Source organism: Hypanus sabinus, chromosome 15, assembly GCF_030144855.1.
Source record: "Hypanus sabinus isolate sHypSab1 chromosome 15, sHypSab1.hap1, whole genome shotgun sequence".
In the NCBI taxonomy this organism is placed as follows: Eukaryota; Metazoa; Chordata; class Chondrichthyes; order Myliobatiformes; family Dasyatidae; genus Hypanus; species Hypanus sabinus.
The window spans coordinates 57,854,966-57,882,394 of record NC_082720.1 but is presented as its reverse complement, the minus strand read 5'-3'; the positions used below and the strand labels follow the sequence as shown (position 1 = coordinate 57,882,394).

At 42.1% G+C, this 27,429-nt stretch overlaps 1 protein-coding gene across 1 annotated transcript in view; it reads left to right on the top strand.

Moving 5' to 3' along the window:
• The window catches only part of LOC132405559 (protein diaphanous homolog 1), a 116,147-nt gene that overhangs the window by 10,993 nt on the left and 77,725 nt on the right, over positions 1 to 27,429 (top strand). The window contains exons 5-8 of the mRNA XM_059990456.1: positions 10,316 to 10,445; positions 15,335 to 15,460; positions 25,932 to 26,095; positions 27,196 to 27,328. Coding sequence (XP_059846439.1) covers positions 10,316 to 10,445; positions 15,335 to 15,460; positions 25,932 to 26,095; positions 27,196 to 27,328 — 553 coding nt within the window. The remainder of the gene's footprint in view (positions 1 to 10,315; positions 10,446 to 15,334; positions 15,461 to 25,931; positions 26,096 to 27,195; positions 27,329 to 27,429) is intronic.

The following is a 27,429-nucleotide window of genomic DNA, read 5'->3' as shown; positions in this document are numbered from 1 at the left end:
CAGGGGAGGTTACATGTCCTAAGAGACTTTAGGGGAAATAGAAGTCATCGGGGCTCATTCGGGATCTTTGTGGGGGAGAGGTGGCAGGAAGCAGCATGCTAACTTGAGGCACGAGACGTGACCAACCGTGTCATCTTGTTGCCGTCAACAACATCCAATAAACATTCCCAGTTTGTGTTAATTTTTTATTTTAATTTAGCCCTGTTAATGATAGATAAATACGTACACTGCAGTTTTTATGAGTCTGAAGGCTAAGAAACAAACCACAGAAAGTGCATTGATATAATGTTACATACCTGGAGCATGGTTTTATTCCATTCCCATCAGATCAGCAATGCCCCATGTGTCTTATTTGTAATACTGTACTGTCTACTGAAGCCAAGAAACCATCAAGATTGTAGGAAGCCTTCTGTAAAAGACACCCTGATAAAGCTACTTATAGTATTACTCAATTCCAGAAAATGAAAGAAGCATTAAACACGAGTCATTTGTCAAGAATGTTAGAAATGACCTTGATAGTGTTCTCATTGCTTCTTATAACATTTCCAAAATGATTGCAAACTGTGGGAAATCTCATACAATTGGTGAAAGAATAATGCCTGCTGTATCAGAAGTGCTCACCACTGTTAGCAAAAGGGATATCAGTATTTTAAAATCAATTTCTCTGAATAATAGCTCTGCATATTGAGGAAAGGAGCAAAGAATATTGACTATGTGTAAAGCTACAAAAAAAAAACAGAATTTGGGATATAACTGGATGAGTCAAATATGTGAGACAATGAGTCATTGCCAATGGCATGTGTATGGTTTTATCAGAAATGGAAAAGTTTATGAAGAATTCTGTTTTGTAAAATGTTTTTTAAAAAATCAATATAGAGTCAGTAGAATCAATCTACAACAAGCTCAAAGTGTATACAGTTGGCCCTCCTAATCCATGAGGGATTGGTTCCGAGACCCCCGGAGATACCAAAAAACTCGGATGCTCAAGTTGTAGCTGTGTGCTACACGCAGCGCTAAAATTACGACACAGAGTCGGTAACTGCAGTCAAAGGAAAAAAACTTTATTCGAAATCTTCAGCCTCACTTTTAAGCCTCTCTCAACCTGCCCCCCATGGCGCAGAGGCTCTGTGCTCGCAAACCCACGTAGGCTATCTAATTGTGAGTCGGTTCGGATGTGCCAGGAAATGGGTCGCCACATAACCACCCCCCCCAGAACCGGCGATACACCCCTCAATGTCCACAGTCTGGGCCAGAACCTGCTTGGGAGGTCGGCCTCTGCGCCGAGGTGCCGGAAACTCGGCCGGTTGTGCCAGGTCCACATGGGCCGGTTTGAGGCGGTCCACCGTGAAAACCTCCTCTTTCCCCCCAACGTCCAGCATGAACGTGGACCCGTTGTTCCGGAGCACCAGAAACGGCCCCTCGTATGGCCGCTGCAGCGGTGGCCGATGCCCGCCCCTTCGTACAAACACAAACTTACAGTACTGTAGGTCTTTGGGTACGCAGGTCGGGTGCCACCCGTGCTGTGAAGTGGGTATGGGGGCCACCGAGCTTCTCACGTGGTCTGCCCAGGACTGCTGCGGGATCTTCCTCTTGCCCCCTTGGGGCTGGTAGGAACTCCCCGGGGACGACCAGGGGCGCGCCGTATACCAACTCGGCCGACGAGGCGTGCAGGTCGTCCTTGGGCGCTGTGCGGATGCCGAGTAGGACCCAGGGAAGCTCGTCCGCCCAGTTGGCTCCTCGCAGGCGGGCCATGAGGGCCGACTTCAGGTGACGGTGGAAACGCTCCACTAGCCCGTTCGACTGTGGGTGGTAGGCAGTGGTGTGGTGCAGCTGAGTCCCCAAAAGGCTGGCCATAGCTGACCACAGGCTGGAGGTGAACTGGGCGCCTCTGTCGGAGGTAATGTGGGCTGGTACACCAAAGCGAGATATCCAGGTGGCGATCAGGGCTCGGGCGCAAGATTCGGAGGTGGTGTCGGTGAGCGGGACCGCCTCTGGCCATCTTGTGAACCGGTCCACAATAGTCAGGAGGTGCCACGCTCCTCGCGACACTGGCAGGGGGCCCACGATATCCACATGAATGTGGTCGAAACGCCGGTGAGCGGGATGGAACTGCTGCGGTGGGGCTTTGGTGTGCCGCTGCACCTTGGCCGTCTGGCAGTGCATGCACGTTTTGGCCCATTCACTGACCTGTTTGCGGAGTCCGTGCCAAACGAACCGGCTGGAAACCATCCGGACAGTTGTCTGGAAGAAGGGATGCGCCAAGTTATGAATGGAGTCGAAAACGCGGCGCCGCCAGGCTGTCGGGACGACGGGACGGGGCTGGCCGGTGGCGACGACACAGAGTAGGGTCCTCTCACCCGGGCCCACGGGGAGGTCCTGGAACTGCAAACCGGAGACTGCGGTTCTGTAACTCGGAATCTCCTCATCCGCCTGCTGCGCCTCTGCCAGTGCCTCAAAGTCTACCCCTTGGGAAGGGGCATGAACGGTAGGGCGAGAGAGCGCATCCGCCACGACATTGGCCTTACCCGAGATGTGCCGGACATCCGTCGTGTATTCAGAGATGTAGGACAGGTGGTGTTGCTGGCGGGACGACCAGGGGTCGGACGCTTTCGTAAACGCAAAGGTAAGCAGTTTGTGGTCCGTGAACGCGGTGAAGGGCCGACCTTCTAGGAAGTACCTGAAATGCCGGATTGCCAGGTAGAGCGCCAACAGTTCCCGGTCGAAAGCACTGTATTTGAGCTCGGGTGGTCGCAGGTGTTTGCTGAAAAACGCCAGGGGTTGCCAACGACCTGCGATGAGTTGCTCCAGCACCCCACCGACTGCCGTGTTAGATGCGTCCACTGTGAGGGTGGTAGGGGCGTCCATTCTGGGATGTACTAGCATTGCGGCGTTCGCCAAAGCTTCCTTCGTTTGAACAAAAGCGGCGGCGGACTCCTCGTCCCAGGTAATGTCCTTGCTCGGACCCGACATCAGGGCGAACAGGGGGCGCATGATCTGGGCAGCTGAAGGGAGGAAGCGGCGGTAGAAATTGACCATACCTACGAATTCCTGAAGGCCTTTGATCGTGGTGGGTCGGGGAAAGTGGCGGACCGCATCTACCTTAGCGGGCAGAGGGGTTGCCCCGTCTTTAGTAATCCTGTGGCACAGGAAGTCAATGGTATCGAGTCCGAACTGGCATTTGGCGGGGTTGATTGTAAGACCGTACTCACTCAGTGGGGCGCAGAGTTGACGGAGGTGGGACAGATGCTCCTGACGACTGCTGCTGGCTATGAGGATGTCATCCAAATAGATGAACGCGAAGTCCAGGTCCCGTCCCACCGCGTCCATTAACCGCTGGAACGTCTGTGCGGCATTCTTCAGGCTGAACAGCATGCGGAGGAACTCAAAAAGGCCAAACGGGGTGATGAGAGCCGTTTTGGGGACGTCGTCAGGATGCATCGGGATTTGATGGTACCCTCGGACGAGGTCTATCTTGGAGAAGAGCCGTGCGCCGTGCAGGTTTGCTGCAAAGTCCTGAATGTGCAGCACAGGGTAGCGGTCCAGTGTGGTAGCCTCGTTCAGCCTGCGGTAGTCGCCGCAAGGTCTCCAGCCTCCCGTCGCTTTGGGCACCATGTGCAGGGGGGAGGCCCATGGGCTGTCGGACCGCCAGATGATCCCCAATTCCTCCATCCTCTGGAACTCCTCCTTCGCCAGTCGGAGCTTGTCCGGGGGAAGCCGCCGAGCGTGGGCGTGGAGGGGTGGTCCCTGGGTCGGGATGTGGTGCTGTACGCCGTGCCTGGGCATGGCCACTGTGAACTGCGGTGCCAGAACCGATGGGAAATACGCCAGGACCCTGGTGAAGTCGTTGTCGGACAGCGTGATGGAGCCGAGGTGAGGGGCTGGCAACTGGGTTGCACCCAGGGAGAACGTCTAAAAGGTCTCGGCGTGTACCAGTCTCTTCCTGGGCAGGTCGACCAGTAGGCTGTGAGCCCGCAAAAAATCCGCACCCAGAAGCGGTTGGGCTACGGCGGCCAGTGTGAAGTCCCACGTGAACTGGCTGGAGCCGAACTGTAGCTGCACCTGACGGGTGCCATAGGTCCTTACTGTGCTGCCATTCATGGCCCTCAGGGGGGGACCCGGTGCCCTGCTGTGGGTGTCGTAACTCGTCGGGTGTAAAACGCTGATCTCAGCCCCACTATCGACCAAAAACCGGCGTCCCGACCTTCTATCCCACACATACAGGAGGCTATCCTGATGGCCAGCCGCCGTAGCCATCAGCGGCGGCTGGCCCTGGCATTTCCCGGGAACTTGCAGGGCGGGCGACAACGGCAGGCTTCTGCGCCCCACCGCTGGTGGTAGAAGCACCAGTGTTCATTGGGCCAGGGGTTGGCAGGCTCTGCGGCCGGGCCTGGACTGGTTTGCTGCCGGGAGCGTGGCTGGGAGATCTGTGCGATGATCTGTGCTCACCTTTTTGGCGTTCCACAGCAAATCCGCCCGGGCTGCCACCTTCCGGGGGTCACTGAAATCCACGTCGGACAGCAGCAGGCGTATGTCCTCGGGCAGCTGCTCCAGGAACGCCTGCTCAAACATGAGGCAGGGTGTGTGTTCATCGGCGAGAGACAACATCTCATTCATTAAAGCCGATGGAGGTCTGTCGCCCAAGCCATCCAGGTGCAGTAAACGGGCAGCCCGCTCGCGCCGTGAGAGTCCGAAAGTCCTGAGGAGCAGGGCTTTGAATTCTGTGTACTTGCCGTCTGCCGGGGGCGACTGTACGAACTCCGCGACCTGGGCCGCTGTGTCCTGGTCGAGGGAGCTCACCACGTAGTAGTAGCGGGTGTCTTCTGAGGTGATCTGGCGAACGTGGAATTGGGCTTCGGCTTGCTGGAACCATAGGTTCGGGCGCTGTGTCCAGAAACCCGGCAGTTTCAACGAAACCGCATGAACAGAGGCGGGGTCGGTCATTTCTGGTCCAAAAATCGTTTGGACTGTCGGGGTCACCAATTGTAGCGGTGTGCTACACGCAGCGCTAAAATTACAACACGGAGTCGGTAACTGCAGTCGAAGGAAAAAAACTTTATTCGAAATCTTCAGCCTCACTTTTAAGCCTCCCTCAAGCTGCCCCCCCATGGCGCAGAGGCTCCAAAGCTCTGTGCTCGCAAACCCCCGTAGGCTATCTAATTGTGAGTCGGTTCGGATGTGCCAGGAAATGGGTCGCCACAAAGTCCCTTATTTAACCTGTCTCAGAGCAGTGGTCTTTAGGACCCGGCACAGCTCTGAATCCGCAGTGTTTCTGTTCACAAAAATACAGTAATCACAATCACGATTGAAAATAAAGTGGAAGTAATAAAGCAACCAGAAAGAGGTGAAACGTCCTCGGTCATTGGAAAAGTGTTAGGCTATAGTCGGTCAACGATCAGAACAATTTTAATGGAGCATGTGAAAGGCCCTACCCCGATGAAAGCTATAATTATTACTAAGCAACGCAGTGGTTTAATTATTGAAATACATATGTTTATTAAGTGTTTTATATGCATAGAAAGGTAAAATATATACCATATACTAAGACAAACGTTTGTCTAACTGATGGTTAATAACACCGCATGTACCTGTTCCGACTTCAAATCCAACTTAAAGACGGACTCAAGAACGGAACTCGTTCATAACCCAGGAACTGCCTGTACTTTTAAATCATCTCTAGATTACTTATAATATCTAATACAATGTAAATGCTATGTAAATATTTGTTATGTATTGTTTAGGGAATAATCACAAGAAAAAAAGGTTTGTACATGCTCAAACAGTGAGTGCTGCATAGAGAACTTCCGGGTTTTCCCGATCCACGGTTGAATCCACCCATGCAGAACCCGCGGATAAGGAGGGCCGACTGTATTGAGGATAAAAGTACTCCGATTAGGAACATGATTTCTCTTGCAACAGATAGAGCACCATGTATAACAGGTTGCCATACTGGTTTAGTGGCAGTTCTGAAAAAAGAAATTCCATTGTGTAATTCATTATCAACATCTCACAACCAAAATCCTCAGCCAGTGATTTTTTTTAAAGCTTGTACTACCTGCTATCAACAAAATTGTAGCTCATCCATTAAATTGTAGAATATTTCACCAGTTATGCCAAGATAACAATGAAAAATATGAACACTTGCTCTTCACATTTAAGTGCATTGGCTGTCAAAAAGCTGCTGCTTAAAATATTTCTTTGATCTCTTTGACACTATGGTTGACTTTTTTCCTCAAAGTCATCAAGAGCTAGAGAAACCAGATTGAACTTCTACATGGAGATGTGGCTTACCTAGCAGATCTGTGTGAAAAAATGAACATTATAAGTGTGAAACTGCAAAGTGAGAATTTCAATTTACTTCAGGCAAAAAGTGCAATGTCCACTTTTATCGGAAAATTGGAAATATATAACGCAACGCATTGGAAGAAGAATGTTCTCACATTTTCCTTGCATGGAAAGTATGGCACTCTCTTTCACAGGCAGTTGTTTGCAAGTGTACTGCTCATACCTGCAGTTACTGAGGAAGTAGTTTCAGAATCAATACGATTTGAGTGGTCAGGAAATTCCAGAGAAGGTAATTAACCCATTTCTTTGCAAGGTGGAAGTACAGGAAGAGAGCTTGCAATGATGAAGAAGCAAAAGTGCTTTCCAAAAATGTCAACTTTTGTGGGACGTGGCTATACTGTCATATGAAGTTTCCTGATCTTTGGAGAAGAGCTAAACTGCTGTTCATTGTATTTCCATCTTCCTACCTTGTTAAAAGAGGCTTCAGTGTGTTGAACCACATATTCTCAAAAAACATAGACCACTTGGATGTTGTTACATGTGATAAGGCTTTTGTGTCACAACCTGAACCTGATATTTCAACTATGCTAAAAACCAAGAAGTTCAAGGATCACATTGGTATTGAAGGTGCTGTACAGCAGTAGGTACTGTGTAAACTAGGTTTAAAGACAAATAAAAGTTTAATGCAGAATCATTTTTCTCATGCTAGCATACGGTAGACATTTTACATGGGTGTACTAGAAAGTATTATGTGCTTTTGGGGGCTTCGGGCTACAAAAAGGTCAGGAAATACTGGATTAAGGACATTTAAGAAATTCTTAGATGGGCACATGGATAATGGAAAGATGGAGGGCTAAGTTGGAGGGAAAGGTTAGTTTGATCTTAGAGTAGGTTAAAAGGCCAGCACAACATTGTGGGCTAAAGGGCCTGCACTATGCCATAGTGTTCTATGTTGCAGAACTTTGGACTTTGTCCACCTGTTGCTATATGTTTTTAAGTTTGTTAAGATTTACAGTCGGCCCTCCTTATCCGCGGGGGATTTGTTCTGGGGCCCTCCACAGAACAAAATGCGGATGCTCAAGTCCCTTATATAAAATGGCGTAGTATTTGCATATAACCTATGCACATCCTCCCGTATGGAAGGATGTGCGTAGGTTATATGGAAGCTGTGTGGAATGAGCTTCCTGTAGAAGTAGTAGAGGCCAGTTCAGTTGTGTCATTTAAGGTAAAATTGGATAGGTATATGGACAGGAAAGGAGTGGAGGGTTATGGGCTGAGTGTGGGTAGGTGGGACTAGGTGAGATTAAGAGTTCGGCACGGACTAGGAGGGCCGAGATGGCCTGTTTCCGTGCTGTGATTGTTATATGGTTATATCGTATACTTTAAATCATCTCTAGATTACTTATAATACCTAATACAATGTAAATGCTATGTAAATAGTTGTTATTCTGTATTGTTTAGGGAATAATGACAAGAAAAAAGTCTGTACATGAGACGCGAGGCGAACAATGCTCAAACAATGAGTGCTGGAGAAGGAACTTCCGGGTTTTCCCAATCCGCGGTTGTTTGAATCTGTGCATGTGGAACCTGCGGATAAGGAGGGCTGACTGTATATGTTAATATGTTTTTAACTTTGTTGATGGGTAATTAATGAAACCCTTTCCATCATATTTCATGAATTATCTATAACTCACGGATATGAGGGCATTTACTTTATTTACCCAAGTGAGTGCATTTCCAACCACTTTGAAGAAGCTTGACACTTTTCAGGAGTAGCCACCTGCTTGAAGAATATCCCATCTGCCACCCTAGTTATTCATTCCTTTCACCACCAGCACATAATAGCTGCAGTGTTTATCGTCTATAAAATGTACTGTACCTATTTGCCTTGGTTATCCTGACAGCACTTTCCAAATATAAGACCTCTATTGCCATGAACAACAAAGACTTCAGGCACATGAGAACATCACCACCATCTATGTGTTCCTCTCCAGGTCTCTCACCATCTTGACTTGGAGGTACTTTGTAGTTCATCACAGATTAAGCAACAGCAATGTAGCAGTTCCTTCACTAAAAGACCTTCAGTGGTTCAAGAAGGTTGTGTTGGATTCTGATGTTTTTAATCCAAGGTTCTTTCACAAGTCAGAAAAAAGGCTTAAAACTTATTGCTTCTATTTAGCACTTCTATTAAGTACTAAAAGGACAAAGAGAATTGAAAATGGACAGTGACAGAGGTCTTCTATGGGAAGAGAGAGAAGCAACAAAGATGATGGGACCATGTGATGAGCTCTTTTTATACCATTAAGAAACATCCGATTCAAATTTGCAGATAAGACTCAACCAATCAGATAGCCCCTATTCAAATAACACAACACCAGAAAAGTTTCCAGAACTTTCCCAAATGCTACAAAGACTGTAACCACTGGGGTACACAGATGCATACTAAACAGTTAGGTGCATGTAAGTGGTTATATATAAAATAACAGCAGGCAGTTAATTATGAAGCTGCAAAGTAAATAACAATTAAACAGTCTAATGCAACAGTTGCTTATCCTTGGCTTCATAAGGGCAGTTAGAGAGTGCAATATTGTGATTCAACCATAAGATATAGGAGCTGAATAAGACCATTTGACCCAACGAGTCTGCTCTGTCATTCCATCATGGCTGATTCATTTTCCCTCTTGGCCCCGGTCTCCTGCCTTCTTCCTGTATCCCTACATCCCCTGACTAATCCGGAATCTGACAACCTGTGCCTTAAATGTACTCAATGACTTGGCCACCACAGCTGACTGTCACAACAAATTCCACAGATTCACCATTCCCTGGCTAAAGAAATATCTCACCTCCTTTATTGATAAGAGATTCTGCGCATGCTGGAAAAGTCGAATAACACGTACAATGCTGGAGGAACTCAGCAGGTCAGGCAGCATCTATGGAGAGAATTGAACAGTCTACATTCAGTTCACGACTCTTCATCAGAACTGGAAGGGTGGGGGGGGGGGAAGCAAAACCAAAACAAGAAGTTGCGGAGAGGAGGAGAAGGACAAGCTGGCAGATGATAGGTGAAACCAAGTAAGGGGAAGGTGGGTGGGTGGGGAAGAGATGAAATGAGGATCTGGTAGGGGATAGGTAGGAGAGGCTGAAGAAGGAGGAATCTGATAGGAGAAGACAGTGGACCATGGAAGAAAGGGAAAAAAGAGGGCCATCAGAGGGAGGTGATGGGCAGGTCAAGAGAAGACAGGTGAGACGGGAATCAGAATGGAAAAAGCGAGAGGGAGGGGAGAAATTTTAAGGTTCATATTTGATTCAGGAACAGAAAGAGAGAGCTTGGTAATGCCCAGTGCATTGGAGTGAACACACAACGCCAGTAATGCTAATGGCTTTGTAATACTTTCACTCATTATTTATTGATTAACTTGAGCTCTTAAAGCTTGGTAAAAATAGCCCACTTAATTCCCTCGATTCTTTTATACACCTACACAAGTAGCCCACAAAGATGGTAAGAATTAAATCCTGGAATAGATGCTTCGACTTCATCACATTTCTACAGTGCTTCAGTACATTTGAGCTAGGGAGGCAGTAAAATATGACATTGGTATTTGTTTACCTCATGTCAGCACATATTGAAATTACGTGGAACATGGATTTCTTGTAGGAAAACTTTGACTTGTGTGAAAGAAGAGTGACAGTAAATCAGCATGCATTTTAAAACTGCCATAGTTTTCATTTTCCCTTGACATAAGGATAGTAAAAGTGTACAATAGAATTGTGGTTACATAATTGGTTAATATTCTAGAAGCCTAGAAGAATTTGGTGAGAAGAAATCAGAGCAAATTCAATTATATTGGTAGTGGTGACAACAGTTTCTATAAAACCCCATTTATTTGGTCATATCTTGTCAGAAAGGGAATTAGCCATTCTTACACAATCTGATGTGTCTAACTAGAAATCTATAGAATGATGAGTGATTGGTAACTGCCTTCTGAGATGGCCTAGTAAAAATTAATATTCTTCCCCTTTCTTTTTGGTGCAGTTGAGAGATACAAAATCAACTGATCTGAAGATGACACTGATGCACTTTTTAGCTGAAACCTGTGAAGAACAGTACCCTGAAGTTATTCGCTTCACTGAAGATCTAAACCATGTGGAAAAAGCAAGTCGAGGTAAAGAGTTTGTTAAGCTTTTAAACAGAGAATGACCTAGATAATAACCGGAAAGTATTAATCTCATCATCCACTAATGCATCTTGTGAAGTGAGTAGCCATTGATTAGAACTGGTACAGCAGCCATCTCTGCCTCTGACCTACTTAATAATGATAGCTCTGCCAGTATGCAGTTTGTTTTTATTGGTATTGCACAATGCTATTAGATTTCTCTCAAATCTATTAAACTGCCGGATCATTTTAAAAGGAACCAGTGGCTTGAGATTGATGCAAGGCCACTGATGTCAGCAGCCTCTCCACAGATGTACATTGACAGCGATTTGTGCAAATTTAGTTAGAAGTCAGAGCACTGGTTTAAAGTATACTCATTTCTCAGTAAAAATTATCATCGCTAGGGCTCACTGTGGTTCCATCAAGAGCTTTCACTGCTGTTTCTGCCTTAACCCTTTTTTGACTAAGTGGGAAAGCAATTCTTGAAATATAAAATTAAATTAAGTAAATCTTAAATGTAAACAAAATTATTAGGTCTGGCATTGATATTGTGACTAGAGACCTCACCTCCATTTCCAGAAATGGGTAAAATTACCAAACTAACCTATGAAAAATCAAAAAGGTTAATGTTCTTTTTCAAATGAAACGTTAACATTTTTCTTTTGACTTGTTTGTTTCAACAATACCTTGTAAAATATAGAAAGTTTCTTTGTTGTGGGTATTATAAACCCACAACTCATAAGTGAATCACGTGAGCAGACATACAGTGATACAGGTATAGATAGATTTAGAGAGAAGTTTGTAGATTGGACTGCAGGGTTAGTTCCCACTTCCTAATAGGTATGGAAATGCAATGGTTAAGGTTCTAGGCCAGCAGTCTGCATTCTCAAACATTGATCCAGTGATACCAGTGGACTCTGTGTCAGCAGGATTCAATTTCAAGTAATTCTGTAAATCTGGAATTGAACAAAAAAGGTAACTGCAATCATAATCTTCCAAACTGTCGTAAACAAAACATCCTTTTAACCAACATCCATCAAGGAAGAAAATTCAACCAATCCCCAAGTATGGTTTGTCAGTGACTTCCAACGGACCAGTTGTGTTAATTAGTACATAACAACACAATTCAGGACAAGCAGGGATGAACAGTAAATAAGATCATAAAATACAAGATTAAAATTAGGCCATTTGGCCCATCAAGTCTGCTCTGCCATTTCATCATGGCTGATCTATTTTCCCTCTCAGCCCCAATTTCCTGCCTTCTCCCTGTATCCCTTCATCCCTTGACTAGTCAAGAATCTGTGAACCTCTGCCTTAAATATACCCAATGACTTGGCTTCCACAGCTGCCTTTAGCAACACATTCCACGGATTCACCACTCTCTGGCTAAAGAAATTCCTCCTCACTTCCATTCTAATAGGACACCCCTCTATTCTGAGGCTGTGGCCTCTGGTCTTAGACTCCCACAGCATAGGAAACAACCTTTCCACATCCACTCTATTGAAGCATTTCAATATAAGATAGGTTTCAATGAGGTCACCCCCATTCCTCTGAATTCCAGTAGGCAGAAGCCCAGAGCCATCAAACACTCCTCATATGACAAGTCTTTGAATTCCAGAATTATTTTCATAAACCCTCCCCAATGTTAGCACATCCTTTCTTAGATAAGGGGCCTAAAACTGCTCACAATACTCCAAGTGAGCTATCACCCGCGCTTTATAAAGCCTCAACATTACATCCTTGCTTTTATATTCCAGTCCTCTCGAAATGAATGCAAACATCACATTTGCCTTCCTCACAACTGAGTAAACCTGCAAATTAACCTTTAGGGAATCCTGCAGAAGGACCCCCAAGTCCCTTTGTACTTCAGATTTTTGAATTTTCTCTCCATTTAAAAAGTAATCTACTGGTTTATTTCTTTTACCAAAGTGCATGAGCGTACACTTTTCAGCACTGTATTCCATCTGCTATTTCTTTGCCCATTTTCTGAATCTGTCTGTCTTTCAATAACCTCCCTATGTCCTCAAAGCTACCTGCCCCTCCATCTGTTTTCATATCGTCCACAAACCTACCAGAAATGCATCAATTCCATCATCTAAATTATTAACATATAATGTAAAAAGAAGCAATCCCAACTCAGACCCCTGTGGAACACCACTAGTCACTGGCAGCCAATCAAAAAAGGTTCCCTTTATTCTGACACTTTGCCTCCTGCCAATCAGCCAATGTTCTGTCCATGCTAGTATCTTTCCTATAATACCATGGATTCTTAAATTGTTAAGCAATCTCATGTGTGACACCTTGTCAGAGGCCCTCTGAAAATCCAATTACATAACATCCACCAATTCTTCTTTGTTATTTTTGCAAAGAATTCAAACAAGATTTTCCCTTGAGGAAACCATGCTGACTACAGCCTATTTCATCACATGCCCCGAAACCACATTCTTAACAATTGAATCCAACATCATCTCAGCCACTGAGGTCAGACTAACTGGCCTATAGTTTCTTTCTCCTGCCTCTTTCCTTTCTTGAAAAGTGGAGTGACATTTTCAATTTTCCAGTCCTCCAGAACCATGCTAGTATCAATTGTTACAGTTATCACCATATGTCCTTAGCAAATATTTTAAAAATGCAAGTTTAACGACATTGTTCTCATTGATGCAGTAATGGAATTGCAGATGCGTAAGAGGCCAGAACTGAACTCAATGACTGAATTCAAAAGGTCATGGGAAAATATCACAGCAACAGAGAAGTGTGAAGCCATACAGTGGTTTTTATGAAGCAGCCTGATATATTGTTGAGATTGATACTGTACAGTATTAGGGACTTCCAGGCCAATGAGTCCACGCTGCCCAATTACACCCACATGACCAATTAACCTACGAACCTATACATCTTTGGAATGTGGAAGAAAACTAGAGCACCCAGAGGAAACCGACTCCTTATAGACAGTGGTGGAATTGAACCTGTATCACTGGCACAGTAGTAGCGTTACATTAACTCTTATAAAGCCGTGCAGCCCCAACATGTTCGGTAAGCAGTTGTGGTAACACAGTCAATATGCTCAGGAGGTTAGCTTGAGCTAAAAATAGAATGATATAGTTCAACCAATCCATTTTAGTTAAGGTTATACACAATGATTGAGGTAGTGGATAAGGGCAAGAGTTATGGCTTATCTTTTTTTTATTACTATATGTTGGATATTTTTCACTCATTTTTCCCCTCATTGAGTTGATGAAAAATTCAGATACAGATTTATTTATCACTTGTACATTGAAGTATAGAGTAAAATGTTTTGTTTGTGTTAGCAGCAACCAGTACATTGAAGGAGCAGCCCTCAAATATCACCCCGCTGTCTGGTGCCAACTTAACATGCCCACAATGCTCCACAGAACGGGAGAAAAAGCAGCAGCAACAACAAAATAAAATAAGCCAACGGCTACAGAGCAACTCCTTTTCCATTCCTTCGTCTCACACACCCAGACAGGCCTCCAATCCCAGGATAGGTTGCCTGAGCCCTAACTCCTCATGCCGCTCCCAAAATTATCCCTATGAAGAAAGACCATTGGAAATTTAGAGGACCTGGAGGGTGACATTATCCAATACCAATTGTACATGTAACCATCTTGCATGTACAGCTGGTGTTAGGTAACGATATCAAAGAGTAGTTTGTTGGTAAAGAGTCAAGGCTGGATCCTGAGGAGACTCCAAAGCTAACCAAATGGGAATAAGACTGGTTTTAATTCTTTTGCCCTGCTTCATTCACACTTTTCAATAGTGAGGAAATAGTTAAAAAAAAACATGTCTGATTGCCATTCAGTGACTTCTTCCAGGCAGTAAATGTATGTGAAAACTGTCAAGAGTGTATTTGTTTTTTGGAAATTGTGGTCTTGTTGTCACAGATTTCTACTGTGTAAACAGTGCCACTGTCCGTTTCAAGTCTCACAAACTAACAAACTGCGTTGTGGATTGACTGAGAATATAGGAACAGAGGTTGGCCATTTCCTCCTCATACATGTTCATCTTTCAGTGAATTTGTTGCTGATCCATGACCTCACCACATGTACTTCCTTCTGTTTATTAAAACTCTATTAACCTTTGATTTAGTTAACAGTTGACACAGGCATGAAGTAATATAGTCATAAAGTAATACAGCACAGATACAGAGGCCCTTCAACCCATTTCATCCAACAAGTCCAATTTGCCCATGTTTGACCTATATATCTATGACCTTTCCCTCTACATGTACCTTTCCTATGGTTTTCTTATTGCTGCCTCAATCAACTTTCTTTGCACGATAATGTTGCCCGTCATATCCCATTTCAATCTCGCCTCTCTCAGCTGAAGCCTATGCCTTCTAGTTTCAATTCTCTTTCCCTGGGGAAAAAGGACTGTGCACTTATCATATTTTTGCCCCTCATGATTTTATACAGCTCTATCAGGTTCACCCGTTGGTCTACTTTGCTTCATTGAATTAAGTACCTATCCTGCCCAACCTTTCCCTATAATTCAGTCCCTTCAGTCCTGAAAACATTCTCATGAATTGACTTTGCACATCTGTGAAAGGGAGTTCCAGATTTTCAAAGCTTTCTTAATGTAGAATTCCAGAAAAGGCTGGATTTTGTACCTCAGATCTGTATTTCCCAAGGGTCAGCAATTGTTTCAGAGCTGATCTGCAATATCAGATCTCTTACAAGATATACAAGCCTTTCCTCATAGAACCTGTATACTTAGGTTATTTCCTGTTAGAATCACTGAATGACAATTAGTAACCTTGGCTGGTTTCCTTCCTGAGGATAGTTGAAGCTCGGATCTATTCCTGTAATTGCACTCAATGCATATTTGAGAAGCTGTAAAATAAGTGGTTCACAGACGCTCTTTATCTTTGTTGTCTACAGTTTCAGCAGAAATGCTGCAGAAGAATCTGGACCAAATGGGGAAGCAGATCACTAGACTGCAAAAGGACCTTGATAGTTTCCCACCATCCAACAACGAGCAAGACAAATTTGTAGAGAAAATGTCAATATCCTTTCACTTAATCAAACTAACTTAAAGCTGATTCTCGTACTAGGCACTACCTTACTACTGCCAGTGCTTCTTACTTTTAATCAGGAAATAGGAGGACCTGTATAGCAGCTTTCTTGTCCATTTCAGGATGTCCATACTGCTTGACAGCCAACAAATTACATTTTGAAACAGTGTTCACTGTTATATTGTATATGACCAACAATGTTTCAGTGGCTAAGATGTTGGAGAAAATCCTGAGAGGCAGGATTTATGAACACTTGGAGAGACAAAATCTGATTAGGGATAGTCAGCATGAGGAAGTAGAAAGGTGGGTTAGTAAATTTGTTGATGACACAAAAATTGGGGCTGTTGTAGATAGTCTGGAGGGTTGTCAGAAGTTACAATGCAACATCGATAGCAGAACTGGGCTGAGAAATTGCAGATGGAGTTCAACCCAGAAAAGTGTGAAGTGGTTCATTTCAGTAGGTCAAAGTTGAAGACAGTATATAATATTAATGGTAAGACTCTTGGCAGTGTGGAGGATCAGCGAGATCTTGGGGTCCATGTCCATAGGACACTCAAAGCTGCTGCTGCTCCTCTTACTATCTTTCCTTTCAGTTAGTCCTGATGAAGGGTCTTGGCCCGAAACGTCGACAGTGCTTCTCCTTATAGATGCTGCCTGGCCTGCTGTGTTCCACCAGCATTTTGCGTGTACTGCGCAGGTTGACTGTTGTTAAGAAGTCTTCAACAACCATGGGATTGAGTTCAAGAGCCATGAGGTAATGTTACAGCTATATAAGACCTTATTTAGACCCCACTTGGATTACTGTGCTCAGTTCTGGTCACCTGATTACATGAAGGATGTGGATACTATACAGAGGGATGAAAGGAGATTTACAAGGATGTTGCCTGGATTGGAGAGCATGCCTTATGAGAATAGGTTGAGTGAACTTGGCCTTCTTTTCTTGGAGTGATGGAGGATGAGAGGTGATCTGATAGGTGTATAAGATGATGAGAGGCATTGATTGTGTGGTAGCCAAAGGCTTTTCCTCAGGGCTGAAATGGCTAACACAAGGGGGCATAGTTTTAAGGAGCTTGAAAGTAGATACGAAGGAAGATGTCAGGTAAGTTTTTCACACAGTGTGTGATAGGTGCATGGAATGCACTGCCAGCGATGGTGGTAGAGACAGATACAATAGGGTCTTTTAAGAGACTCTTAGGTACGTGGAGCTTAGAAAACTAGAAGGCTGTGCGGTAGGGAAATTCTAAACAGTTTCGAGAGTAGGTTACATGGTGGCACAACATTGTGGGCAGAAGAGCCTGTAATGAGCTGTAGATTTCTGTGTTTCCTGTAAATATATCGTTGTTCATTTCTGCCAAAAAGTTCAACTTTTGTCTCATCTATCTTTGTTTTGAAGAGTAGTGTTTCCTACGTGGTGTCCTTCCATGAACACTATTCAAGTTCAGTGTTTTTCTTATAGTGGACACATGAGCAGAGACTTTAGCAAGTTTTAGTGTTTTCTGCAGGTCTTTTGCTGTTACCCTTGGGTTCTTTTACACCTCCTTCAGCATTGCACGTTGTGCTCTTGGTGTGATCTTTGAAAGGCGCCCACTCCTAGGGAGAGTAGCAACAGTACTGAATTTCCTCCATTTGTAGACTATTCCTCTTACTGTGGACCGACAAACACACTGGTTTTCTGAGACAGAATATTGAACAGAACAGCAGAGGAACAAGCCCAAGGTGTTATGATGAACTACCTAAATTAGCTAGTATTTTGTTATATATATAAAGACATAAATATATTTATTGTCTTTATAAGCAGACTTGGCATATATTGGAAATACGAGGGTTTTGTAGTAAAAGATAGAGTTTCTTATCTAGTAGGATAGATTTGTGGACGAGGAAATAATAATGGAACAGACCAATTATCCTTGATCAAAACTAGAGAAGTTAGAAGAGTTTAGTCTTCAAGGAAACATAAAATGGGAAATTCAGTTAGATCATATGGACTAGAACTAGGCCATTCGGCCCATCAAGTCTACTCCATATCGAGTTTAGAAGGAAAGTTCAGCAATGTGACAAGATTGATCTGACAGATTACATTTTGGGAACTGTTTTCTTTGTTTAAATTAATTTGTAAATTAGAGATAAAACATGTGGAAATGAAACCAGGAAGTAATTTTTTACAGTCTTGAAAGAGCTTAGCCAATCATCCACCATTGCACTGTCAAAATTGCTACAGTTTTGCTTATTCGAGTGTGAGGAGTATATAATAAATAGAATCAGTGGTATATAAATCAATTGGAACTAATTGAAATGCAGATAGGCTTGGGAAAGTGAGTAATAAAAATTGCTGGAAACACACAGCAGGTCAGACAGTATCTATGGAAAGAGAGAGGTAATGTTTCTGGTCAAAGATCTTTTATCTCACTGAGAAGGGGAAAACCAAGTGGTTTTATTTTCCAGACGGGTGGGGAAGTGTTGGACAGGACTAAGGGAGGCCAGGTTTGCTATGGGGATAAGCTGTTAATGAAATCATCCAGTTGATAGGACATTAAAGACCTATTTATACTTCTGCGTCAAATCTACGCCATAGGTACGGCATAACCACGTACCCTAGGCTGTAGCCTGATGCGCCCCTCCCCCAAAAAATGTAATTATATGTCGCAGCGACACAGACCGCACAACTGTGATTGGTCCGCTTGGTAGCATCGCATTTCCTCCTATACATTTTGAGTTTTATCTTCAGGTGGAAATCAACAGGCTCTAGCAACTAGCTACAAACTGGCATCAAGCACAGTGTCCTCCGTAATTTTGGAGGTCTGTAAAGCTGTATGGAAAACACTGCAGCCAAGAGTTCCTTCCCTGCCCTTCAGTTGCCTAAAGGGAAACTATTGCATCTGATTTTTGCCAACTATAGAACTTTCCGAACCGTGTCGGCAGTTTCTGTGCTCCATTTCAGTCACCATTGTTTGAAGTACACAAAGAAACTCAACACAGTAGCATAGAAGCCACACTGCCAGTTAGCGTTTTGGCGGTGAATTGCAGAGCGACGCAGACACACCAATGTACAAGTGTAAATGCTCACAACGGTGTAGGCCACTTGCGTAGGCTATGGCATAGAGCCTACGCAGAATGAATCAGCCTTAAGGGCAAATACAGAGAGGGAACACAAAGGAAGAAGCACTTCACAGGTGATAATGGAGACAGGAAAAACTGAGTCAATGGTACAGGTGAATGACCTGAACTTAGTGGCCACTGTACATTTTGTTAATGCTGATTAGCCAATCATGTGGCAGCAATTTAATGTATAACAGCATGCAGATATGGTCAAGGGGTTTAGATGTTGTTCAGACCAAACATCAGAATGGGGACGAAATATGATCCAAGTGACTTTGACCATGAAATGAATGTTGGTGCAGGAGGAGGTGGTTTGACTGTCTCAGAATGTGTGAATCTGGAATGTTCATGCACAACAGTCTCTAGAGCAGGGGTTTCTAATCTGGGGTCCATGAATCCCTTGGTTACTGGTAGGGGTCTATGGCGTAAAAAAGGATGGGAACCCCTGCTACAGAGTTTACACAGAATATTGTGAAAAGGAAAAGAAACATCCAGTAAGTGGCATTTCTGAGGGTGAAATCACCTTGTTAACGAGAAAGGTCAGAGGAGAATGGTGAGACTGGTTCAAGTTGACAGGAAGGAGTCGGTAACTCAAATAACCACACATGACAACAGTACTGTGCAGAAGAGCATCTCTGAATGCACAACACGGTGAACCTTGAAGTGGATGGGCTATTGAGGCAGAAGACCATAAACATACACTCAGTATTAGGTACAGGAGATACCTAATAAAGTGGCCACTGAGTGTACAAAAAATTAGGTCAACTTTGATTCAAACACCTGAAGTTGTAGGATTTAAGTTAGTGCCAAGCAGGTTGCTATATTACAGATAGAAGTTGCTGGCTTCATTACAACAATGTAGAAGGTCACTCAAATACATGTCAAACTGGTAATAGATGGAAAATCAAAGTGGCATCCAATAGGAAGATCAAGGTCACTACTGCAGCCGGTACTTACAGTTATAAAGATGAGTGTCTGCTTTTAATTGAAGTATTCTATTCATAGGTGTCGATAAATAGAACAGTCAGAAAAATAGCTTTCTCCAGTGTACTTCTTTTCATGGTATCAAAGGACACTTTAATCCTTCTCTCTCTAATCATTGAATGCTTTATTGGTCTAGGCTCATCGTGCCATGAATAGCACAATTCTGACAGAAAATGAGCTGTAAATGAAAAAGTTATTTCTTTTAAAGCAAAGTCTACATTTACAGAAAATGTCAAAAAGAAATGTCATATGTTCGAATTATTCGATAGGAGAACAGCAATCTAAGTGCGAAGTCACAAGATGAAATAACATAGAGAGTAAGAAACTCTCTGAGAAAGAAGGAAAATTGGATGAGTACTCATGAATGAGATTTGTTAGCTCAAAGATTAACTTTTGTATTCTGTGCAGTGTGGAAAAGACAAGTGTGAAGAAATTTTTATGCACTTATCCCTGGCTGAAAATGCAGTGGCCAAGAATAGAACCATTGAGTGTTGCACTGACATTAGTGAAAAGTATATTGGAAGACCAGTGAGTGTTTGTCTTTTCCAAGGAATAAATAATGCAAAATATTCATGTCTATGAAAAGTATTGTCTGCTTTGTTAATATTGTACTTAAGCTTATCTAGACGAGAGCTTCATTCCACACCTGCATATCAGACCTTGGACTTCTTCGACTGTGCATTCCAGACAAGACTTATTTGGCATATATCTTAGTAATTTATTTTATCCATGCAGATAATATTTCAATTTGATGTTAATGTTATCAATGGTTGTACAGTGTCCTTTTTTATCTTTCTCTTCCATGTAAGATTTTACACTGCTTGTGCCCAGAGTGAAACTGGTGAAGTCACTTTGTGTGATAGCATAAAACACACAAAATGCAGGAGAAACTAAGGTCAGGCAGCATCTACGGAGAGGAATAAACAGTTGACAGGACAATAGATGAAGGATCTCGCCCAAACATCAACTGTTTATTCCTCTGCATAGATGCTGCCTGATCAGCTGATTTCCTGCAGTGTGTTGGGTGTGTTGATCTGGATTTCTAGCTTCTGCAGAATCTCTTGTGTTGCAATAGTGTAAGTATGTGTTGTTCTTTGGGGGGGGGGGGGGATTCCATCAAGTTTCCAGTCACTAAAAGTAGCTTCAGTACTTTTAATAGGGTTTTGTGGTATTTCTCCCACTTTGGTTCTGATAGTGTACATGAAAATATTCCCAGCTCTGTGCAGTTCTCATCCAAATTAACTGAATACACCTCTGACCATTTTCAGATTTATTTTATCCTTCTCTGGTACCAAGCAAAGCAACAGTAGCTCATTAGTTTTTGCCAGTTTTCTGAAGTTGCTCCATTGGTTTTTGAATCAATGGCTTCAGTTTGTAATCTGGGAAAGTATTAAGATTTTTTACTCATTTCACAGTTGTTTCCAGAGCAAGAAGCAATGCCCTAAAGTGCAATACCTTATTAGAAAAAAGACCTAGCATGTGATTTCACTATTATCCAGCTTTTGAATCCAGAAATTCAGTATTTAAATACCCTGCCCATGTGCCTACAAAAGTTGAGATATGGTCATGCAACCCAATCTCAAAAAGAATGAAAATGGTTTTTACTAATGACAAAAAGTGTATAAAATTGCAAATTTTGTTAAATGTGAATTTTGAAATCATATATTCAGAAATAGATTTAATTTCTCCTTTTTTCCCTATGCAGCTAAAGCATTTTAGAAATCTGCTTTATCATGTAAAGCATTGTGACATATATTGTGGATGAAATCTGTCCATTTTAATAATCTTTATAATAGTGTTTTTGATAGAGACATAAAAAACATTGTGGTCTTCTAACCAGATGGATCTATGAAGAAAGAAATGATGCAATCTGCTTATAACTAAGGCAAGATTTTGGGGGGCACAAATAAACTGAATAGAGTATTCAGAAGTGTTGTGTTTGCTCACGTATAACTACTGATGAGACTTGGAGGCAGGAGATTGAACAAAGCCAGACATGAAATAAACCTTTATTCAGTAAAACCACACATCTACAAAAACTTCAATAGCTGTTGGAAAATTGAAGAGCTGTCTGTACTCCGAAAGGCAAACAGAGGAAGGGAAACAGCCACTTACATGTTGTAATGGTGAGAAACTCCTCTGAATTGTCTGGCACTTTTACCTGCAGGTGTTCTTCAGTTAGAGAAAGTTCCACTTCGCGAAGTAGCGACCCCTGTTCAATTCCACGAAGAGATCTACAGGTACCAGCTAAGGGGAACTAGTGTGTTTCCAAATTTGCATTGAGATCTGCACCCAACCTCACTGTACAAATGGGCTTTCTTGATGATGACTATCAGAGCTGCCCAACACGTGTAGTTGGCAGATTTGATCACACCAGCTTGTTGCAGGTCATCTGGTGCCAGACTTAGGGGGCAGAAAAATGGATTTGATTCTGGATGGAGATGGAGTTCTGTTTGCAATTTGGTACAGTAACCTAAACCAACTTGAAACACTGTTACATAGTGCTGTTGCAGTTATTGTATGGTCTCACATACTGATGGTGTTAACTAACATAATTTGAATGGCCACTGTCTTTGTACAGAGCTCATCCAAAGGGATACTCCAGAGATCAAGCTTGTCCAGTCAGATCTGGCTGATTTGTTAACACACGCCACTAATGGAGAGAAAATCCAAAAATCTGAGGTGCAAGAGGATTGGGAGTCCTCCTGCAGGATTTCCTAAAGTTTACAGGTTGAGATGGAGGTGAGGAAGACAAATGCGATGTCAATATTTCAAGAGGACTAGAATATCAAAGCAAGGGTGTAATGTTGAGGCTTTAAAAAGCACTAGTGAGACCTCACGGAGTATTGTAAGCAGTTTTGGAAAGGATGTGCTGCTATTGAAGAGGGTTCAAAGAAGTTAAAGAAGGTTTACAAAAATTATTCCAGGATTGAAAGGCCTGATATATGAACACTCTTTGATGGCTCTGGCCCTGGACTCACTGGAATTCAGAATGTTGAAATACCTCAATAGAGTGAATGTGGAGAGGATGTTTCATATGGTGGGAGAGTCTAAGACCCTCTGGCTAAAGAGATCCCTCTTCATCTCTGTTCTAATAGGATAACCCTATATTCTGAAGCTGTGTTCCCTGCTGGAATGATGCACTGCAAGTGGAATGATCAGCAGTTTTGACTGGTGGGAACCCAAGTGCCCACCATTTGTGTTTGGAAATAATGGTGATATCTGACACCATGTCAGTTTGTAGTTTGACCAACTGATTGTTGATAAATGCATTGACATACTATTTCCAAGTGGCAAAGTCAACTTTGAATGTGACCATTAAACTCCTTGTTGATTTTGATGGTTGTTGAAACTTATTACTCTTGTGTTTCACTGGCTTAGAAAGGCCTGTTAAATGGAAGAGTGTGTTGCTTTACTGTCTAATTCTCTATCATATCTTTCAAATACTTATCATCAATCAGAAATACTCCCTCTTTTTTTAGAGCTGGGGTTTGAGATCTGATGAGGACTGCTGTCCAAATGTTGTCTCTGCATTTTTTTAATGATTTACTCTTTTAACTATTATGTTTTATATAACAGTAAGGGAGCCTTTCATATAGCAACAACATGCCAACAAAAAAACAGCCAAATGGCCTAATTCTGCTTGTGTGTCTTTTGGGCTAAATAAATATATATATTTGTATATAAATAAATATATTTGAACTGTGCTTCAGTCATGTTATGAAATTTAAGCTTTTCACAGTCACGACTGACAACACCAGCATATGTGATAAAGTCATCAGCATCGTGTTTACATACATTTAAGCCAAATCTCAGTGAACAGATAGGGAGATAGTAATGGAAAAACACTATGATGCAGCTATATAATGCTTCCCACCCTCCCTGTTTCCAGACTTTAAAGCAGACACTCTGTGCCTGACATTTCCAGTCTGGGAAAAGATTCCAACTGTTTACCCTGTCTTTGTCTCTGTTAATTTAAATAACCTCTGTCAAGTCCACTCTTAGATTCCAGCGCTCTAGGAAAGACAACCCAAGTTTTCAGCCTTTCATTGTAGTACATACTCTCTCATCCAGGCAACTCAGACACTCGAATCTTCTTCTGAACCCTTTGTGCTGCCTTCACATAATGGGGCACCAGAAATGCACACAATACTCCAAGTGTGATCTGACTGTAGTTTTATATAGTTGCAGCTCAACTTTCTTACTTTAGAAAGATCTTTTTTCTCTTTTACTGAATACCCTTACCAGTGAAGGTGAGCATGCAATTCACCACATTTACCACCTTATCCGCTTTCATAGTCACTTTTAGTGAACTATGAACCTGGACCCCGATGTGTAACTCCCTATCCGGTATGACAGATGGTATGGTCCCGTATGTAGGGTTGGAATTCTATCATTTCTAAATGTCATACAGCTTGATTAATACAGAAGGGAATACTTTAAATCCATCTTAAGCAATGTCAGAAATAAATAAGGCATTATGCTCTCTAGCAAGGAGATTCAGCTTTGATAAAATTCATTGATTTAATCTCTACTTTAAAAATTCTTCATTCCATCATCCTGACATTTGTTGTTTTATATTATTCTGTGTATTTGCATTTAATTTTCTCAAATGATTTTGCTTGTATTTTCAAAATAGTAATTATTCTAGAGTTTGTGTAGTTTAGGAATACTGAGAAGAGATATAAAATTAGACTAAAGTATTTAATGTTTATATGGCCCACAATTGTGATTTCATTATTTTCATGAAATTGTTTTCAGTATAAATAGGGCAGCAGGGGTTGACTTATTAAAGCTTCCTACTTTCTCTGTGAATTTTTCATTATTAGTAATGATTCTAATTGAGTCATCACTGAGATTGCAACTATCACTGACTCTGTCATGAATTATTTGCTTATTGGTAAATGTTACCTGCTTGCAGAAACTGTTAATATTTAATATTATATATTATGTAATACAACTGTTATATAATTAATAACTACAACAACATATCCCTTTCAATATACTTAGTCATCTGGATTGTGTATCAATTCTGATCGGTTAGGGATTCAGCTTTTTGGGATTGGTTTTCCCATATGTGTATAATAGGCTGTTTCTCAAAGCTATACCTCATGAATGCAATTTCCTGAAAATAGCTCTTTGTGCAATAAATGGAGATGAAACTGCCTGTATACTTAAAAAAAACAATGTTACATTCACACATCAGTGATTGAATGTAAATCCAATCCATTGGGAGAGGATAGGAGGGGAATTGGGACAAAGTAAAAGTGAAAAGCTTATTTCATTTCCTACTGCAACACACACACAAACTGCTAGAGGAACTCAGCAGGTCAGGCAGCAGTGATATAAATGAATAAGCAGTTGATGTTTCAGGTTGAGACCCTTCTTCAGGACTAGAAAGGAAAGAAGATACCTGAATAAAACTTTGGGGGAGTGAAAGAAGGATAGTTAGGAGGTGATAGGTAAAGTCAGGTGGGTAGGAAAAGTGAGGGGCTGGAGAGGAAGGAATCTGATAGGAGAGAAGAGTGGACCACAGGAGAAAGGAACCTGGGAAAAGTGATAGGCAGCTGAGAAGAGGAAAGAGGCCAGAGTAGGGAATAGAAGAAGGGGGGAAGGGAAAAGTATTTTTATGAGAAAGAAAAATTGATATTCATGTCATCTGTTTGGAGGCTACCCAGATGCAATATAAGGTGTTGCTCCTTCACCATGATGGTAGCTTCATCTTGGCAGAAGAGGAGGCCATGGATCAACTTGTTCGACTACGAATCATAATTAAAAGCTTGGCCACCAGAAAGCACCACTTTTACCGGATAGAGTGAAGGTGCTCACTTCCTGTAGCATTCTGTGTGAGTTGCTTTGGATTTCCAGCATCTGCAGAATTTCTTGTGTTTTCATTTTCTAAGTTTGCAATTTTGTAATTGGTCTGCTCACTGGACTATCTGTTCATTTATTTCTTTTTATTTATTTAGAAATACAGTGTGGAATAGGCCCTTCTGGCCCTTCAAGCCACACTGCCCAACAACTCCTCATTTCACCCTAGATTAATCAAGGGACAATTTACAGAGACCAATTAACCTACGTCTTTGGACTGTGTGAGGAAACCAAAGCATACAGAGAAAATGCATGCATTCCACAGGGTGCATGTACAGACTCCTTGCAGATGATGTTTGATTCGAATGCCGAACTCCGAATTGTAAAAGTGTCGTACTAACTATAACACTATCATGAAGCCCTCTGTATAATTTACCTTTTGTAAGGACAACTGAACAAAGTTACCAGTATTAAATTTTCTGCTCACCTGAAGTTTGAGGAGTTAGGCTATCCATGAAAGAATCATGTTTAATGTCTTATACAAGGTTTTTTTTTCCTTAAGTGTCCATACAGTTTTATAACAGGTGCAAAAGAGCAGTTTGAAAAATTAACAGATATGCATAAAACCATGGAGGAGGACTTTGAAGATCTTGGGCGATACTTTATCTTTGATTTCAAGAAAGTGACAATTGAGGAGTTCTTTGGGGACCTCAGCAACTTCAAGAATTTGTTTTTGGTAAGTGTTTCATTGCATGCAGATAATGTCAATACATCAGTTCAAATTGCCTTCTTGCATCTGTCTCTGTCTGGTAAATAATGATTGTCTGGTCAAGACAGTCATTTCAATTGTTAAGATTCTGCATGAGACGATGGAAATTTGGACTGGATTTGAACCCAATGGCTCAGTGCATGTTAAGCTTGTTACAAGAATCATTTTGTCTACATCATTCTGTTAGTAGAAGCAGTACATGCTTTTGTCACAAGCATAACTGAGATTTAGATGGAGACGATTTGGTCTTTTGTTGCTTTGCAAGGTTTATGATATTGTTATTGGGTATTTATTATTATCACACATACAGTAAAAAAAAACTTGTCTTCCATACAAGTAAGGTAAACAGTAAAGTGAAAGATCATAATGACATAGATGTGAGGTCAAAAATCCATGTGTTTTCTCAATAGCACTCCACTATTTTCACTTAAAGTTAAATGCAGTTCCTTTTTAAATATTACCAATGAAAATACTTCTACCATAGCATGGCGCACTTGTGAGCTTTCCTCAGCACATCTTGGTGCTGATCATTGGTGACAAATAAAGATTATCTAGCTGCCATTTTCCAGATGGGCTATCTGTTAGTTTTTGTGCAAGTGAGGGGTTGGTATCTTTGGGGTTTGCGAGGTTTGTTTCTTTTTCTTTTTCATGCCGGGCAGGTATGTGGGGGGGAGGGGTTGATGTCCTTTCTTTCAACACCCTATGTTTTTTCTGTAATTCATGGCAGTCTGGAGAAAACAAATATCAGAGTTGTATTGTACATGCATACTTTGACCATAAAATGAAAATGAACCTTTAAACTGGGACAAGGGCTATGGGCCTACTCCAGCAGCTCTGGGATTCGGTCCATGACCTTAATTTCATAATTTGTGTTCTTTTTTTCTCTTTCTCTGCCCATAGGGTCTTGGTCTTTTTTTAAATTGGGTTCTTTTGGGTTTCTTGCTTTGTGGCTACCTGTTGTATAATTCATACACAGTTTGATATTAATTAATTAATTAATTAAGATGGATAGATAAATAAATGAGTCTTTTAACTTTAATCTTTAAGTGTCCTTTTATCTTTTACAGCAATCAGTCATGGAGAACAAGAAACGGAAGGAAGCTGAGGAGAAAATCAAAAAAGCCAAACTTGCCAAAGAAAAAGCAGAGAAGGAAAGGCAGGAGAAGCTGAAAAAGAGTGCCATCATTGACATAAATGCAGGTAGGATTTCTATATCGTACATTTCTTTTCCATAGTTTTTTGTTGCAATCACATTTTAATTCTGCATTTGGTTTTGTTGCCAGATTCACCAAAACTGAGAA